This window comes from Callorhinchus milii, unplaced genomic scaffold (assembly GCF_018977255.1).
Source record: "Callorhinchus milii isolate IMCB2004 unplaced genomic scaffold, IMCB_Cmil_1.0 Scaffold13, whole genome shotgun sequence".
Lineage (NCBI taxonomy): Eukaryota > Metazoa > Chordata > Chondrichthyes > Chimaeriformes > Callorhinchidae > Callorhinchus > Callorhinchus milii.
Genome location: NW_024704754.1, coordinates 10,439,786 through 10,455,916, shown reverse-complemented (window position 1 = coordinate 10,455,916; position 16,131 = coordinate 10,439,786). Strand labels below are relative to the sequence as shown.

General features: G+C 40.3%; 1 protein-coding gene across 3 annotated transcripts in view; it reads right to left on the bottom strand.

Annotated features, from left to right (window-relative positions):
* Positions 1-16,131, bottom strand: part of LOC103177265 (matrin-3) — a 44,589-nt gene that overhangs the window by 16,444 nt on the left and 12,014 nt on the right. For all 3 annotated transcript variants that reach the window (XM_007891350.2, XM_007891351.2, XM_007891352.2), the window contains exons 2-5: positions 12,408-13,472; positions 3,648-3,709; positions 2,634-2,672; positions 142-239 (exon numbers count right to left, since the gene is read on the bottom strand). In XM_007891350.2, the coding sequence (XP_007889541.1) occupies positions 142-239; positions 2,634-2,672; positions 3,648-3,709; positions 12,408-13,301 (1,093 nt within the window). In that variant the 5' untranslated portion in view covers positions 13,302-13,472. The remainder of the gene's footprint in view (positions 1-141; positions 240-2,633; positions 2,673-3,647; positions 3,710-12,407; positions 13,473-16,131) is intronic.

Sequence of the window (16,131 nt, the reverse complement as noted above, 5' to 3'; positions counted from 1 at the left end):
TCTTAACCATAACAGATTATCAAGACATCACCGTGATACTCCTCTTATGAGTAATGGCATAGAGAGAAAAATAACTGCAGGAGTTCACAAACAAAAAACAGAATCAATTAAAAATTACTATCATGTAAATGTAATCCTGACCTCCATGACCATCCAATGCATCCAGTTGCCTGATGGCTGCAAGGAGGGCTGAGGCAGCATCTGGAGCAAGGTTAGACTGTCGTCCAGGTGGATTGTTCCTATTTTAAACCAAACAACAATTATTATAATTATATAGTTATGGTACAATCAATATACACGTTTACTAGCTCAGTAGCTCAGCACCACTCTTTCATTTACTATCATTCTCCAACGAGGTCATAAATCATGTATACACCAGGGAGGCCCCTTGTACCATTAACAAGAGGCAACTGGAATTTACATATCCAAACTCCAATCTTCTAAACAGAGCTTCATTTTATTAGAACCTTAGCACATTTAAACTGTCTTCACAGGATGGTTAAACCCGTGCAAAGTGCTTAACAAAATACCTGCAGCTCAAGCAGACCGGCAACAAATATGGCATGTCATTTTATTAATAAGCCACTCATGAAGTTCATAGAATCATACAGTACAGAAAGAGGCAATTCGGCTCATCGTGTCTGCGCCGGCTCCGAAAAGAGCAATCCAACTTAATCCCACTGTCCTGGTGCTATACAAATGTAATCTTGTTGTTGTTTCTTTTAACAACTAACTTAAATCGGTGTCCTCGGGTTACTGACCCACATGCCAGTGGAAACAGGTTTTTCCGGTTCAACCTATCAAATCCTCTCATGAGCTTGAAAACCTCTATTAAATCTTCTCTGCTCTAGGGAGAATAATACAAGTTTCGCTAACCTCTCCTCATAACTAAGGTCCTTCATTCCTGATACCATCCTGGTAAACCTCCTTTGCACCCTCTCCAATGCCCTAACATCTAAAGTGCGATGCCCAGAACTAAATGCAGTACTCCAACTGAGGCCTAACCAGCATTTTATAAATATTCAACATAACCTCCTGACTTTTGTATGCTATGCCCCTATTTATTAAACCTAGTATCCCGTATGCTTTTTTAATAGCTGTATCTACCTGTCCTGCCACCTTCAGAGATTTGCTTATGTGGACCCCCAGGTCTCTCTGTTCCTTCACCCCTTTATGATTGTACCATCAGCTTATACTGCCTCTCCTCATTCTTCCTACCAAAATGCAACACTTCACATTTCTCCACACTAAACCTCATCTATCACGTTTCTGCCCATTTTACCAATCTGTCTAAGTCCTCTTGGAGTCTGGTGCTATCCTCCTCACCATTAACTACTTTTCCTAGCTTAGTATCGTCTGCAAATTTGGAAATTGTGCTCCCTATATCCAGGTCCAGATCATTCATATAGATCAGAAAGAGCAGTTTCTGAGGGACACCACTACACACCTCCCTCCAGTCAGAAAAGCAATCGTTTACTACCACTCTCTGCTTTCTGTCTCCAGTTCTGGATCTATCTATCACAGTCCCTTTAATATCGTGGGCTTCTATTTTGTTTATAAGTCTCTTTGTCAAATGTCTTTTGAAAATCTAGATAAACTAAGTCTACTGCACTACCTTCATCCACCCTCTCAGTCACTTCATCAAAAAATTCTATTAGGTTTGTCAGACACGATCTGGCTTTAACAAATCCGTGTTGATTGTCCTTTATTAAACCATATTTTTCTAAATGAGAATTTATATTGTCCCGGATTATAGTCTCCAGAAGTTTCCCTACTACTGATGTTGGGCTGATTGTCCTGTAGTTCTCAGATTTATCTTTCTGCCCCTTTTTGTACAGAGGAATAACATTTGCAACCTTCCAGTCCTCTGGCACCACTCCAGTGTCCAAAGAGGATTGAAAAATTGTGGCCAAAGACTCCACTATTTCCACCCTTGCTTCCCTCAGTAACCTAGGATGCATCCTGTCTGGACCAGGTGACTTATCTATGTTGAGCACCAACAGCCTTTTTAGTACCTCCTCTCCGTTGATTTTTATCATATCCAATTTCTGTTCACACACTTGCGATATTGTGGCATTGGTTTCATCGTCTTCTTTTGTGAAGATTGTTGCAAAGTGCTTATTTAGTACATCAGCCTCCTCTGCCTCAACAAGAAGATTTCCACTTGGGTCCCTAATTGGACCCACCCTACCTTTGACTAACCTTTTCCTCTTGATATGTTATAAAATACCTTAGGGTTCCCTTTTATGTTTCCTGCTAATCTTTTCTCGTACAATCTGTTTGCCCTTCTTATTTCCCTTTTCACTTCTCCTCCTATATTCTATTTGATTATCTTGTGTGTTTTGGACCTGACATTTGTCATAAGCCTCCTTTTTCTGTTTTATTTTAATCCCAATTTCCTTAGTCATCCAGGGAGGTTTGACTGTCCTCCCTTTCCCCTTTATCACCAGGGGATGGGATTGAGAAGGAAATGGGAAAAAGGACCCAACAGGAAGGTTCATACTGGGACTCATACCAGACTCCAATACTTTTGTAGCAATTCCTATGAGCAGAACTGCTTTGAAGCACAAGGCACCAGGTATGTTACACGCAAACTCAAACTTCACAAACTGCTATTAGCATATGGACCATACCTTGGAGGTGGCACATCTTCAGGAACCCATTGTGGGTAACTAGAAACAACCAAAAACAATCTTTAATCATAACAATCACCTTCATCAATTCTTGGCATCAAAGAAGCAGTAAATTGGGACAATACACATTAAACAAAGGGTATTCTTCCCAAGCACAACATGTTTAAACCATTTACACTGTGATGCCTTGTTATAACACAGTAAATGCATGCGATCCATAATATCCAAACAGTACGATGAGTTGCGATTACACTGAAGGCACATAGCCTCTCAGCTCATTTCCCTCATGCCAGCGGGTCAGATGGAGGTAAAGCGCAAGGTTGGAGATGAAAGAGAGAAAAAAAAGAGATTCAGAGACGCAGTGAGAAATGAGAATAGGCAGAGTGTGTGAGAGCAACAGAGATAGCAGTAGCGATAGTCATATGCAAAAGTCGGAATAAGTGACACAGAGAAAGAGTGGCATTGTGGTATTGTAATCATCATATAACTACTGGTGGAAGAAGTTTTGGTTCAAACTGTAATTGAATTTTGTGTGATGTCCTCATTCTGGAGTAATATAAAATAAAATTAAAATGAATAAAATAATATTAGTAATAATAAAATTGGTCACTTCAATCCACTACTGTTTGTGGGACATTGCTGTGCGCAATTGGCTGCCGCGTTTCTTCCACAAATATGCAGTCAATTCACTTTACAGTATATTCTGTGAAGCGCTTTGAGACATCTAGAAGATGTGAAAAGCCCTATATCAAATGCAAGATTATTATTATTAATATATCATATCTATGATGGGGACAGTCCCAATTCTTCAAAATTGTTGTTTGAACAAAGGTAAACCAAGTTGACCTAACCCACAAATTAAGACTCAATGTTGCGGTTCATGCAAACCTCACATGTCGAACCATAGATGTTGAACCAAATCTTTTTCGAAATACACTTCAATAATATCACATATGAACGAATCTACTGAAAACTATTTAATTTTTTGATGGTAAATCAAGATAAATTGCATACATTTCCAGAAGTAGCAGGCACCGTCGCTTGTGTGCTGGCTCATTCTTATGCTGGTGCCAATCCTGCATTGGGGGGGGGGGGGGGGGGGGAGGGGTGAATCACAAAAGCCATTAACAAATGTGTGAAGCTAAGTTTTCTGCAATCATGTGAAACCATAAATGTAGCACATTACTGCTTTATGAAGCAGAAAGATGTGAAAATACAGCATCAATTAGATACATGGAAAATGGATACAGCAATGGATACAAAAACAGCAAATCTTATCCAATTTACAAATGAGCATTTTAATAATTACAGTAATAAATATTAATTACCTACCATAGGCATAGGAAGCAATTCTTCTAACATAGTAGTCTTCACTCTTCCAATTAAGCTTTCCCAATATAATGAGTATTTACTCATGCCAATACAACATATAAACTGAACTTTCTTTTTAGACATTTGGCTCTTTAAGAGTTCATCACACAATCTCATTAAGTGACTCTCCACATCCTAAAAGTACTTCAATCCCAACCAACTCTTCAGTTATTTTCTTCCATTATGCATCTAACAAATCTATATTAATAAAGACGAAATGTCTGTCTGTGTGTGTGTGTGTCTGTCCACGAAGAACGCAATAACTGATTGACGTAGAGACATGATTTATACTTCATCGGAAAGGTCTTGCATGGGGGAGCGTCATGGGCATTGTTTTTCGGAGATCTTCTATCGTTAATGAAGTATATTACAAAATATATTTAAAAATGCTTTAAAAGGTATGCATGGTATTAGAGATACTCTTCTAGAGAGATACATCTATACTAATAAAGACAAAATGTCTGTCGGTGTATCTGTCTAACCGATTGACGTAGAGACATCAACAGGAGTCCTCCCACTGACTCCTCCCGACAGGAGTCCTCCCGACAGGATATGTGTCTATCTGTCTATCCGCCAAGAACGCAATAACCCTGTGACATAAGGACATGATTTATACCTTATTTGAAAGGCCCTGTATGGGGGAGCGTCATGGGCTTATTTTTTTTCGGAATCTCCTATAGTTGAGCTATATTAAAAAAAACAAAATATGAGGCACTAGCTGTACCTGATGCATGGTATTCTGCAAAAAAGTAGCGAGAGAGGAAATCACACATCCTTCTAGAGAGATTCATCAGGAGAGTGACAGAGAGGAAAGGAGGGAAGTGGTGAAAAAAAATTCAATACTACATTTTTAATATTAAATCTCTCCCCCCACCCATAAAAAACCACGCTGAGTCCCATAATCTCTCGAGGGACAGAGTGAGGAGGTGAGAGAGGGTTTTTGGGGGGAGGGAGGGGGGAGCGCGGAAAGGTTATATGAGTGTGTGAGTGAGTGAGGGAGTGAGCGAGTGAGTGAGTGTACCAGGAGGGAGGGGAGAGGATTAAAGTAAAGCCTTAGGCTTGCTCAGACTGACTGAGCCGAGAGAGAGAGATCCCAGTACAGCTCACAAACTGCATGTGTGTCTACCCACCAATAACCCAATAACCGATTGATGTCGAGACATGATTTATACCTCATCGGAAAGGTCCTGCATGGGGGAGTGTCATGACCATATTTTGGGGGGAATCTGCTATCGTTGATGAACTATGACCTAAACAAGCTCATCACACATATATGGCAGTTTTGATTAAGGTGTACACACAGTGATTATGGCATGTTAAATGGTTTGTGAGTGGTATCACTGAAATCTACATTCTATATTGGATCCTTTGGTTGCAAGCATAGATGCAATGGGTACAGCTAGTAATTAATAAATGAACAGCATTGACTATTATCAGTAACATACTGGGCAAATATTTTAATTTTAGAATATTTATTTTTGGTAAATCATTTTTGCTTGAAGTTTGATTTGGAAACACAGAACTCCGCTATCTCAAACTGGACTATGATCTAAGAGTAACACTTGTGAATGTGTTATGTGAATAATAACAAATTTTGCGCTTTGCATAATAAGTCAACTTTGTAGGAAGCAAAATTTGGGAAGTGAAAGGGTAAGAAAGAGAGGATTGTTATATTAAAAAATCAGCCTGGCTAAAAACAGTGAATCATCAATGGTAGCCAAATCCAAATAGTAGTCATTCAGCAATATAGATTACTGCATTTGGGCACTGCAATAGGATTCTCAAAGTAATGAAAACTTAAAACTAATCCACACCCAGGTATTGTTCATGACAGACGGCCTTTAACAGTTTCTATTCAACTGTTCTGCTCAGTCGGAATTTTCCATCATATCTTAAGCAGAAACTTGAAATCAGTGCTCCTCCAGTTAATACTCTTCAGTCTTTCCTCATTACAAATTCACTATGGCAGATTTTTGTACTGGGCAATTCTGGAAAACTAACACAATTTCCTCCACTCACAAACTGTGAAGGATTAATATTCTATTTGTACTATGAGAATTTGCTGCTGTCCAGGGCAGACCACTCAGCAGAAGTTGTCAAGAGGCCCCTTTTTAATTTTAAAATCAGAGAAAGATGTAATCTGAGTAAAATATACCCATTTTAAAAAACACATTCAAGTGTCTTCTTTAAGGGGATAGACACTCTCAAAAATGAGCTCTGCTAATTTCTGGCATTTGAAGCAAAGGCTCCTTCATTTTCTGCTACAACAGAGATCTGTGTGTGAATATAACCCTCTGTAGAGTACAAGACCATTACCTGCTTCAACAACAACAAATTACATTTTGTATAGCGTCTTGCACATCAGGAGGATGTCTGCAGCTTAGGATATCCACAAGTTTCCCCTCTTCAAACTAGATGTGCTTTTATGACCTTCCCCTTAAAATGGTCAGTTTTGCAGAGAGCTACAAAAATGCTTTTGAGTACCAGCTCCAAATCTTTTGCATATCATTTCATACTTTTTTCCCCACCACTATTTTTTACTTAAACTGGACATAAATTTGTTTTTTTATTAGGACCGAAATGTAAGCACTATTGATTCAAGTATTTTTCCTTTTACCCTCCTCATACATTGTTCCCATCGTCAGTTATACCCAGCCCCTGGTGATCTTTCCTCTCACTAATATTCAACACATTTCACTTTATTTTCCTCAATACTGCATATCATTTACTTTAATATATTCCTGTCTTTTAAACATTGTTGGCACCCCAATGATTTTTCTAATAGCATGCAATTTGTTTCTACTCATTAGTGCTACCCAAGGTTTACAAGTTTTAAACGAATCAGCTATATTTTACTGAGTTTATTCATAAATGTAAACCTTCTATCAATCTGACCTTTTATAAAATTGCAAAGCTGATTTGTTCAAGCAATGTCTCTAGTGCAAAACATGTTTTGCAGTCACAATTGGGTCATCTGCAGAATGTACCCCACTGAAACAATCTTATTGTTGTCTATAATGGGACTCATTATAGTGGTGTTATCTATATCAGATTAATTGTAGTGGTGCTGAAAGAAGTAGAACTAACCAAATAGCTTCCCAGATTAACTCAACCCAAGTAGATAATGAAAGAAGCTGGCACAACAAGATAACTTTCTGAATACTGATTTCATTCCACTCACTGAGAAACACGAGTATTTGCACCATCTATCAGGGTTGAATCAGGGTTGAATGTTTGGAATCAGCAAACTGTTGGGATGAAAATTTAGCTCTTCCTGATTTAAACTGGAAGACATTTTGCACAGTGACATTTTTAAAACTTTGTTGTGAACCCTACTTTACACTTACAACAACAACAAAATTACATTTGTATAGTGCCTTTCACATCGGGAGGACGTCCCAAGGCGCTGGACAGACAAAGTTATGGACCCGAGCTGGAGTTCAGGGTGGGGGATGGGGGAGGGCAGGGGGGGGGAAGCAGGGAGATCGAAAGCACGGTCGAAGAGGAAGGTCTTGAGGTGGCCTCGAGGGTGGCGAGGTGGTGGGACTGCGGGATGGAGTTCCAGAGGGCGGGTGCAGAGTGGCGGAGGGCCCGAGCAAGACAGGCCGGAGCTCGCTGAGCGGAGGGAGCGAACAGGGTGGTAGTTGGGAGTGAGATCGTGGAGGGCTTTGAGGCTGCGGACCAGGATCTTGAACTGTATCATCTGTGTGATGGGCAGCCAGTGGAGTTGGGCAAGGATGGGGGTGATAGAGTTGCGAAGCCTAGTGCGGGAGAGGACATGGGCTGCAGAGTTCTGGATGATCTGCAGCCTGTGGAGGGAGGAGTTGGGGAGGCCGACAAGCAGTGAGTTTGCATAGTCGAGCCTCGATGTAATGAAGGCGTGTACGAGGGTTTTGACGCCCTGGGGTGTGAGACAGTTGCTGAGCCTGGCGACGTTGCGGAGGTGGGGGAAGGCAGAGCGAGTCATGGCACAGATATGGGGTAGAAAGGATAGTTGAGGGTCAAATAAGACCCCAAGGTTCTGGATTGGCTTAGCAAGATGAAGTGTGCAACCATGGATGGTGATGCTGTCAGCGTCTGAGGTGAGGAGGCGCTTACGGGAGCCAATCAGGGGAGCCTCGGTCTGGTTGACGTTCAACTGAAGAAAGTTAACTCTCATCCAGGACTTGATGTCAACACAGCAGTGGTCCTAGAGTCAAGGGTGGAGGCACAGAGGTAGAGTTGGGTGTCATGTTAAAGTTGATCCCATGTCTGCGGATGATGTCACCAAGAGGGAGCAAATAGATATTGAAGAGAGGGGGACAGCCCTGAGGAACGCCACACGAGATGGTCCGGGGGCTAGAGGAGAAGCCGTTTGAGGAGATGAAGAGCAGGCGGTGTGAGAGGTACGATCTGAACCAATCAAGGACAGCACTGTGGAAGTTGAGGTGAGAGGAAAGGCAGTGGATGAGGATAGCGTGGTCGATGGGGTCGAAAGCAGCAGAGAGGTCAAGGAGGATGAGGTGGCAGAGGGAGCCCTGGTTGCAGATGGGCAGAATGTCATTTGTCACTTTGACCAGGGCAATTTCTGTGCTATAGGCGGCACAGAATCTCAATTGAAGGGGTTTGAGAAGAGAGTGGCGGGAGAGGAAGGAGCGAAGCTGAGATGCAACAACTCGTTCCAGGAACTTGGAGAGGAAGGGGAAGTTGGAGATGGGGCGGTAGTTAGGGAGTAGAGAAGGGTCCAGGGAGGGTTTTTTAAGGATAGCAGTGATGACAGAGGTTTTTAAAGGGGTGGGAACAGCACCAAAGGACAAGGAGAGGTTAACAATGTCAGTGAGTAGAGGGGCAAGGAGGTGGAGCTGCGAGGTAAGGAGAGGGGGGGGTAGGGATGGGGTCGAGGAAGCAGGTGGTGAGTTTCATACGAGTTATGATGGTGATGAGAGAGGAGGGGGAGACAGGTTCAAAGGTGTGGAGGGAGAGAAGGATAGGGGCCAGAGTGGGAGGAGGAGATGGGGACGGGGTAGCAGTAGCAGAGGCAACTGAGCGAATCCCTCGACTTTGGATTCGAGGAAGTCCAGCATCGCCTCACAGAGGCATTTGAGGTGAGGATGGGTGAGGCGTGAGAGGGTGGGCAGAGGGTTTAGTTCATGATGGAGAAGAGGAGTCTGGGATGGTCCTTACCCTCCAAGATTGTCTTGGGAGTAGAATGACGATTTAGCGGAGGCGAGGGCGGAGCAGTAGGATTTGACATAGTCCAGCCAAATCTGCCGATGGACAGTTAGGTTTGATTTAAGCCAGGTGCGCTCAGCGGAACGCGCCTGGGCTTTAAGGGAGCGGAGGTGGCTTACATTCATAACTGACCTAAAATTTGACCTTTCAAATCAAGTACCATTAGAAAAGAGAAACTTTTGTGATCCTTCAGATAGTGGTGTTAAAGTTCAGATTTAAAAAAACAAGTATCTAATGATTTTATGTTGTATAATCACCTTGATGATAGAACAATATTTTGTGATTTTTCAAATCACATGTTGTCCAGTGCCTTGTGACATCCTCCCGACATGAAAGGCACTGTACAAATGTAATTTGTTTTTGTTGTTGTACAGTTCATGTAGAATATGTAGAAAGCACAGTCTTCAAGTACTATGCTACCGGTCATCAAAATTATAAAGATGTTTGCATTGTTCTATTAATGTGCTCAATTTAATTTAAATTATAGACCAAAAATAGTCCACAGGCATGTCATTCCAAATGATAGCTTTGCACTTCAATGTGAGCTGCATTCAAGTGTACCAATGTACATGCCCTCCCCACATGAAGGGCACTATCTAGATGCAAGTTGTTGTTGTATGTTAACAGGCATACACAAAGGAATGACGCACTAGTAGCACTGTAAACTTCAAGGGCGGCCTTGAATCAAAAGCCTTCCCACGTGATCAATCGCCATGTAGTACCTCTTAGGAATTTAATTTGGACTTTTTATTTCTCCTCTTCCTATTTAAGTTTGAATCCATGAACACACTCCTGAGTAACATGCGAGGTACTTTTCTTTTTGCAGAAAGAAGTTTTCTGACATGCATTGGTACCAATGTATCACTTGGTAACAAAATTGGGATTTAATTCTGTATGTATACCTTAATAATGGGAATATCTGCACTGGATATAGTGAAGAACTGTATGCTCAAATGTCACAAACACTGAAGCACATAAAGTGAACAAGTCTTGAAGACGTCATTAATAGTTTCCCACTGCACCTGACCTTGATATCAGCGTCATCCCAGATATGGCTTCTTGGGGTGGGAAGAGAAAGTATGGGTTAACGGTAATATTCCCCTCACAGCTGTCCAAAGAACTGAATGTATCTTTCACCTGACCATGCAAATTAAAACTCATCAGTGTCCTATGAAGTCAATGCTTTGGAATTGTTCCAAAGTGTTGGCTGTTGGTATTATTAAGAGTTTAACCTAGCCTTTTAAAAACACTAGGACAGTAAGTTTAACAGGAGCTAGTCCTTTTGATCTTTCACATTTGTTCCATGCGAGTATATTCAGGCAGATGCACTGACTCCAATAAGACTGGCTGTTTATTGAAGGCATTTCTTCCCATGCCGGAGGAAATGAGGAAAGAAAAATCAATAGAATGACATTAAGCATTTTGCAACTATGGCAAAGCCACAAGGTTAATGCTTTAATCATTCATTCTTTGATCAGATTTTTCAACTTCTGCTTCTTTGTCTTTTCCGAAAAGAAATAAGATTTGCCATGAAGTCATGGAAGATACCAGTAATGACTGATAACAAGCAAGACTGTTGCTTCAACAAACAAAGTTTAAACCTGAAACTTTGTGCACGTTTGACTTTATCAAAAATCAACCAGTTACTCAATCGTATTAATAATAATACTCAAAAGTCTGTACCAAACTTGTGAATAAAATAGAAAACGTAATGGGACCAAGAAACATAATGCATTGCACCAACAATAACTGAAAAGCTAAGGCATTAGGATGCTACAAAGGCCATTGGAAGGGAAGTCAACTAATGGGATAACAGCTTTGTCTGTTCAAAAGAAAGGCCCAAAATGTACTGTATGGGCAACAACCTGCACCTTGTAAACATCTGTGCTTCTATGATATATGATGGGGTCAGATGAAGAATTGTTCATGTACTTAACATTTGTAGCATGGCCAAATTTAATTCACCTAGGCCAAGTGATTATTTCTAGTGCTATCTACCTTTAGGTGAAGCTGGACTTTTCAGAAACATTTCTACAATACCCTTCTACAAATGGTAAAAGTGTGCTAACATTAAAGCTACGTGGCTGTGCCAACTGACACAATACTTCTATACCTACATGATGTTCTACTTACCAAATACAGTACCTATTTACACATGAACTCGCAACAAAGTGTTCTGTCTAAAGAAAACAAGTTTCTTCAACAGTAACATGAACCAAAATTATTTAATTCTCAGCTAATAAACTGCTTGTTTGATGACAGTCAGTTAACCAAATCAAATGTGTGCACAGTACCGTAACATTTGTGGCGACAAAACCCTTTGTATGTGGGAATTCAATTATCAAAACCACACTTTTAAAAAAATATATAGTAATGGGCAATAACATTATGGAGTAAGTCAGACTCCATTCACCTGTAAATACGAATCCCAAGCATAAGTTGACAATCTGCTGCCAAACAAACTATAAGGTGGATTGATGGATATTCAGTTCAAAAATCATCGTTGAGACTTCAACAAGGTATAGATCTGAACTTGAAAATTATATATTTTTTACATTTCTCCCTTTGTATCCTTAAAGTTTCACCCTATAGTTGACATGATGTGAATAGGAAGATATTAAATTTTACCTGCTTTTTTCCATAGTTTGGAAAGAGAACAAAACATATTGACTATTGATAGGAAATGGACAATACATTGTACCCTCAAGTTCTTGGGAGCCAAGCATTTGATATGCTACTGCAAAGTACACTATGTACTGATGTTCCAGAAAAGTCAAAGCTGGTTTTGAAACTAACTAAATTAAGTAGTATGGGTGTGGGTAAAAAGGTAATTTCTGGTGATGCTGTAACTGTCAAGTGCACGCAGACATTTCTCTCTTCTTTTAACCAATAAGCAATGTTAATGGGTTACAAAGTACTGCACACCCTTTTGATTTCACTTAGCCACAAATGTTTAATCATTTGCACCAGCAATCTGTTCAATTGTAAATGCCAACTGCTTTTCAATGAACCTAAAATGGGTGCCAGTTGTCAATATACTGGCAACAAAAAGATCTTGTGCACTGTATCAGGCTGCTAAGACGTTCCAAAGATATCGGAACAAATTAAAACCCAAATGAGGTCTCCCCAAGTCCAACAATAGCTGTTGATTGGAAGAATTACAAAGCAATTTTGAAATTAGAGGTCACTCACCTTCACAGAATGAACTGTTACATCACACAGCGAACACAAGTGGGGGAACATTGATGGCATGAAACCATGGTAATCGTTTATGTTGCTCAGTGAAGGAGATCCTCGTTTTCTCTCAAAGAGGGACCTTTCTTGTCCACGAGGAGAGGGACCCATTTTTCCATAATCAGAATCAAATTTATATGGCTCAGACATACGCATCTCATCTCTACGAAAGTCATCATTTCTTAATCGTTCATGCTCATAGTCCTTCCTGTCATAATATCTAGAATTCGACTCTCGAGAAGAACCATGGTCATAGTTGACCACTGGGTCAGCATCAGAATCTCGACCATCAAAATTACTCCGAAAGCGTCTTTCGTCCTCCCAATCACCACGGGAGGGCCTAAAGGAACGATCTTCCCGAGGAGAATTCTCACCTCTGCTGTAATTCAAAGATGGTCCTTCATCAGTTCTTTTCCTTTTAAGCTGCATAAGAATATCAGGCAAGGATTCAGGTGTAAGTTTTTCCTCAGGATAGCGGCTCAATTCATCCAAATCTCTGGATGAAAGGCCAAAGGTAGCTAATATATTGCTGGCCCTGTCCGCATCAATCCGTTTCTGAGTGGCAAGTGAGGGCTGGTTACGACTTCCTACATCAAACAAAGAAGGCAAACCACTGGATCGAGAGGGACCACCACCTGAAGACATCATATTTTGAGGTCCTTGTCCCACACCTTGTAGGCCCATTCCCTGACCCCGTCCAAAGTTCATAAAGCCACCCATACGTGCACCCTGGTTCATTCTCCCAAGATTTCCAGCAACGTTTGCAGACTGGGCTGCAGCAAAGAATCCAACATTATGATTGTCTTTTTTGATGCCACGACCTTGATCCTGCTGGGCCCTACCCAACGACATTGTAGCGCAAGAGAGAGAGTGTAGTTCAAAACTGGTAAGAGTAGAATAAAAATTCTTCAGTGGTTACCAGAAAACCTTTGCTGTCTGTAGAAAGTTGTTTCACTATCTAACTTCCTCTAACAGATGGCTGATGCGAGTAATGACACAGATTCCTCAGAGAACTTTGCCAGGCTGAAAAGTTAAAACAAAAATGTTAGGTCAAGGATCTCAAGGCCTCTAAAAGGACCATGCTTCAAGATCTGTCTTCAAAGTTGCAAAGCTGGTCTGTAGAAAGACAGTTTAAACAAGATCCAATGCAACATTTCAGAGTTGCATGCAAAGTCCGAGGGGTCATTTGTCAACATTATAAAAACCTCTTAATGAGAAGCGATAGGAATCTCAAAAAGTGTGTCAATAGGAAAATAGGAAGATCAAAAATGGTAACTGTCACCAAATTGTTTCAAGTAATCGAAAGATTTCCAACGTAGGGGTTATATCTGTCTTTAATAAAATTTATTGTATATGCAACATTTCAAAAATATATCTTTTATGTAAATCATTTAAGGCATTGCAATCATCGCTGGCAAGGGAAGCAATAATTGGACTGGATATATTGAAAGTCACTGAATAAGAGCATTTGTGTATTACAATAGTCACTTCTGACTTTTCATAAAATATGCAATTTGGAAGTTTATGAGGGATTTAATGACTAATCCAGCCAAGGATATTGCTCATGAACATATTTTATAAGCAAGTCAGCAAGTTAAATTAAATGAACCCCAAAAAGGATTGCATAGAACTCAAGGGCTACACAGTAAGCTGCAAACTTTAAACTGGCAAGCAAAGAATATCAGCAAACGCTGAAATGTAACTGTGTATCCAACTCAAATCAAAATGGTTGTTGGATAGTTGCAAATATGGCATCGTAGATGGACAGGGCATCAGATATTGCTTTAGTGTCCAATTGTTTGCTTAGTGTGTGTTCCACCATGAATTTATCAGTGGACGTTACAAACAGGAATATATAATCTAAATGTTACCCATTGCAGATAATAATAATCCTTGCATTTGATATAGCGCCTTATCACCTCTTCGAGACGTCTCAATGCGCTTCACTGAAAATACTGTAAAATGAATTGACTGTATATTTTGTGGTCGAAAAGTGGCAGCCAATTGCGCACAGCAGTGTCCCACAAACAGTCATGGATTGAGTGACCAATTTATTATTTTTTTTGAAGGATTACTCCCAGAAAAGCGATCTGCCAATCGACTAACAAGTGGGTTCCTACTTACTACTAGGTAAGCAGAGGTGTCTGGAGTAAGGAAACTTGCCGAACTCGCCCTGCCAGGAATCGAACCCAGGACTCTTGTTTGTGAGGCGAATGCTCCAACCACTACAGGACTCCACAGTCCAACAGATGTCCAATATCAAAATCTTACCTCCTCTAGAGAACTTCATACCCTGATTAATTGCTCAAGAGCAAACCACATATTCTATCTTGGTCTATGCTCTTAAGCTCCAAAGCATATATACCAAAAGTAAGATGGTTGATCGAGCAATGAGAAATAACCAGCAGTCAGCATCATTCTGAACCATTGCAGGAATGACAGAGGTTAAGAACCCAAATACCATCATGTTAGAAATATGGTCAAAACGCAAAATACTACAGATGCTGGAAATCTGAAACAAAAACAGAAGTCACTGGGAACACTCAGCAGGTCAGGCAGCATCTATGGAGAAAGAAAAGTGAGTCAATGTTTCAGAACCACAACCCTTCATCAGAACGTCTGATGAAGGGTCATGAACCTGAAACGCAGACTCACTTTCTTTTCTTCAAAGATGCTGCCTGACCTGCTGAGTATTCTCAGAAATATGGTAGCCTATTTCGAGTATTCTCCATCAGAATATGATGTAATCTTTACTGCAGGATTGGAATTTTTGTAAGAAAACACAACATTCCTGGATTTGGAATACTTGATATATGGTGATCAAATTTTTTAAAAAAATATTTCAGGAATTTTATTCAAGGATTTTATACTTTATCTTCCACGGAAAGATATACAACAAACATTAGTTGTTTAGATTTCTGGAATAGGATCCTACTTCCAAAGCATAGCAGCAGAAGACAGAGGAATCTTGTTGTAAGTAGAATATCAAAATGGGCAAAAATGGCTGTGGATAAGATTGCCTGATTAATACCGGCAAAATCACCAGCAATCCGGGACAAAAGCAGAATTTGATCATTTGCCCAGGAAACCAAAGAAACAGTTGTAGAACACCTCTTTATCAGTCACCTGACCAATGCAGGAATGCAACTTACAGATATTTAGCAAAGGGAAACTATGAAGAATAAACTGTAGGATTGTTAATTCTTAGTAACCCCGAACAAAAAAAACTTTTTTTAAAAAAAAAGCTGCATACCACAATGTACATTAAAATATATAATTTGCCTAGAATTACCCTTCCTGCTGAAATTCTGTTCTAGATTTTTTGCAGTTGATATACTATTTATTTCACAATTATATGCCCAGAAGCTATTTGCATCAATGCTCTGATAGGGAGGCGGGCGAGGGGGGGGTCAGAGTACTATGATTACTGTAATCATATGTTTCTTGTATCATAGTTTTAAGAATTTTTCTGGGAAAAGGTAACAGAACTACTTTAATTGTAAAATATTTTACCCTTCAACGCATGCTTACTGAAAGTGTTTGGCATTTATCCTCCTACCTCTTAGGATACATTACAAATTCATCACTGCGTTGGTTGTACCTACTGGAAACTTTCAAATCTCTTACCTGAAAATAAGCCACTCAAATATGGTTCATAGAATTGTAAACAAGCACTGTGGGA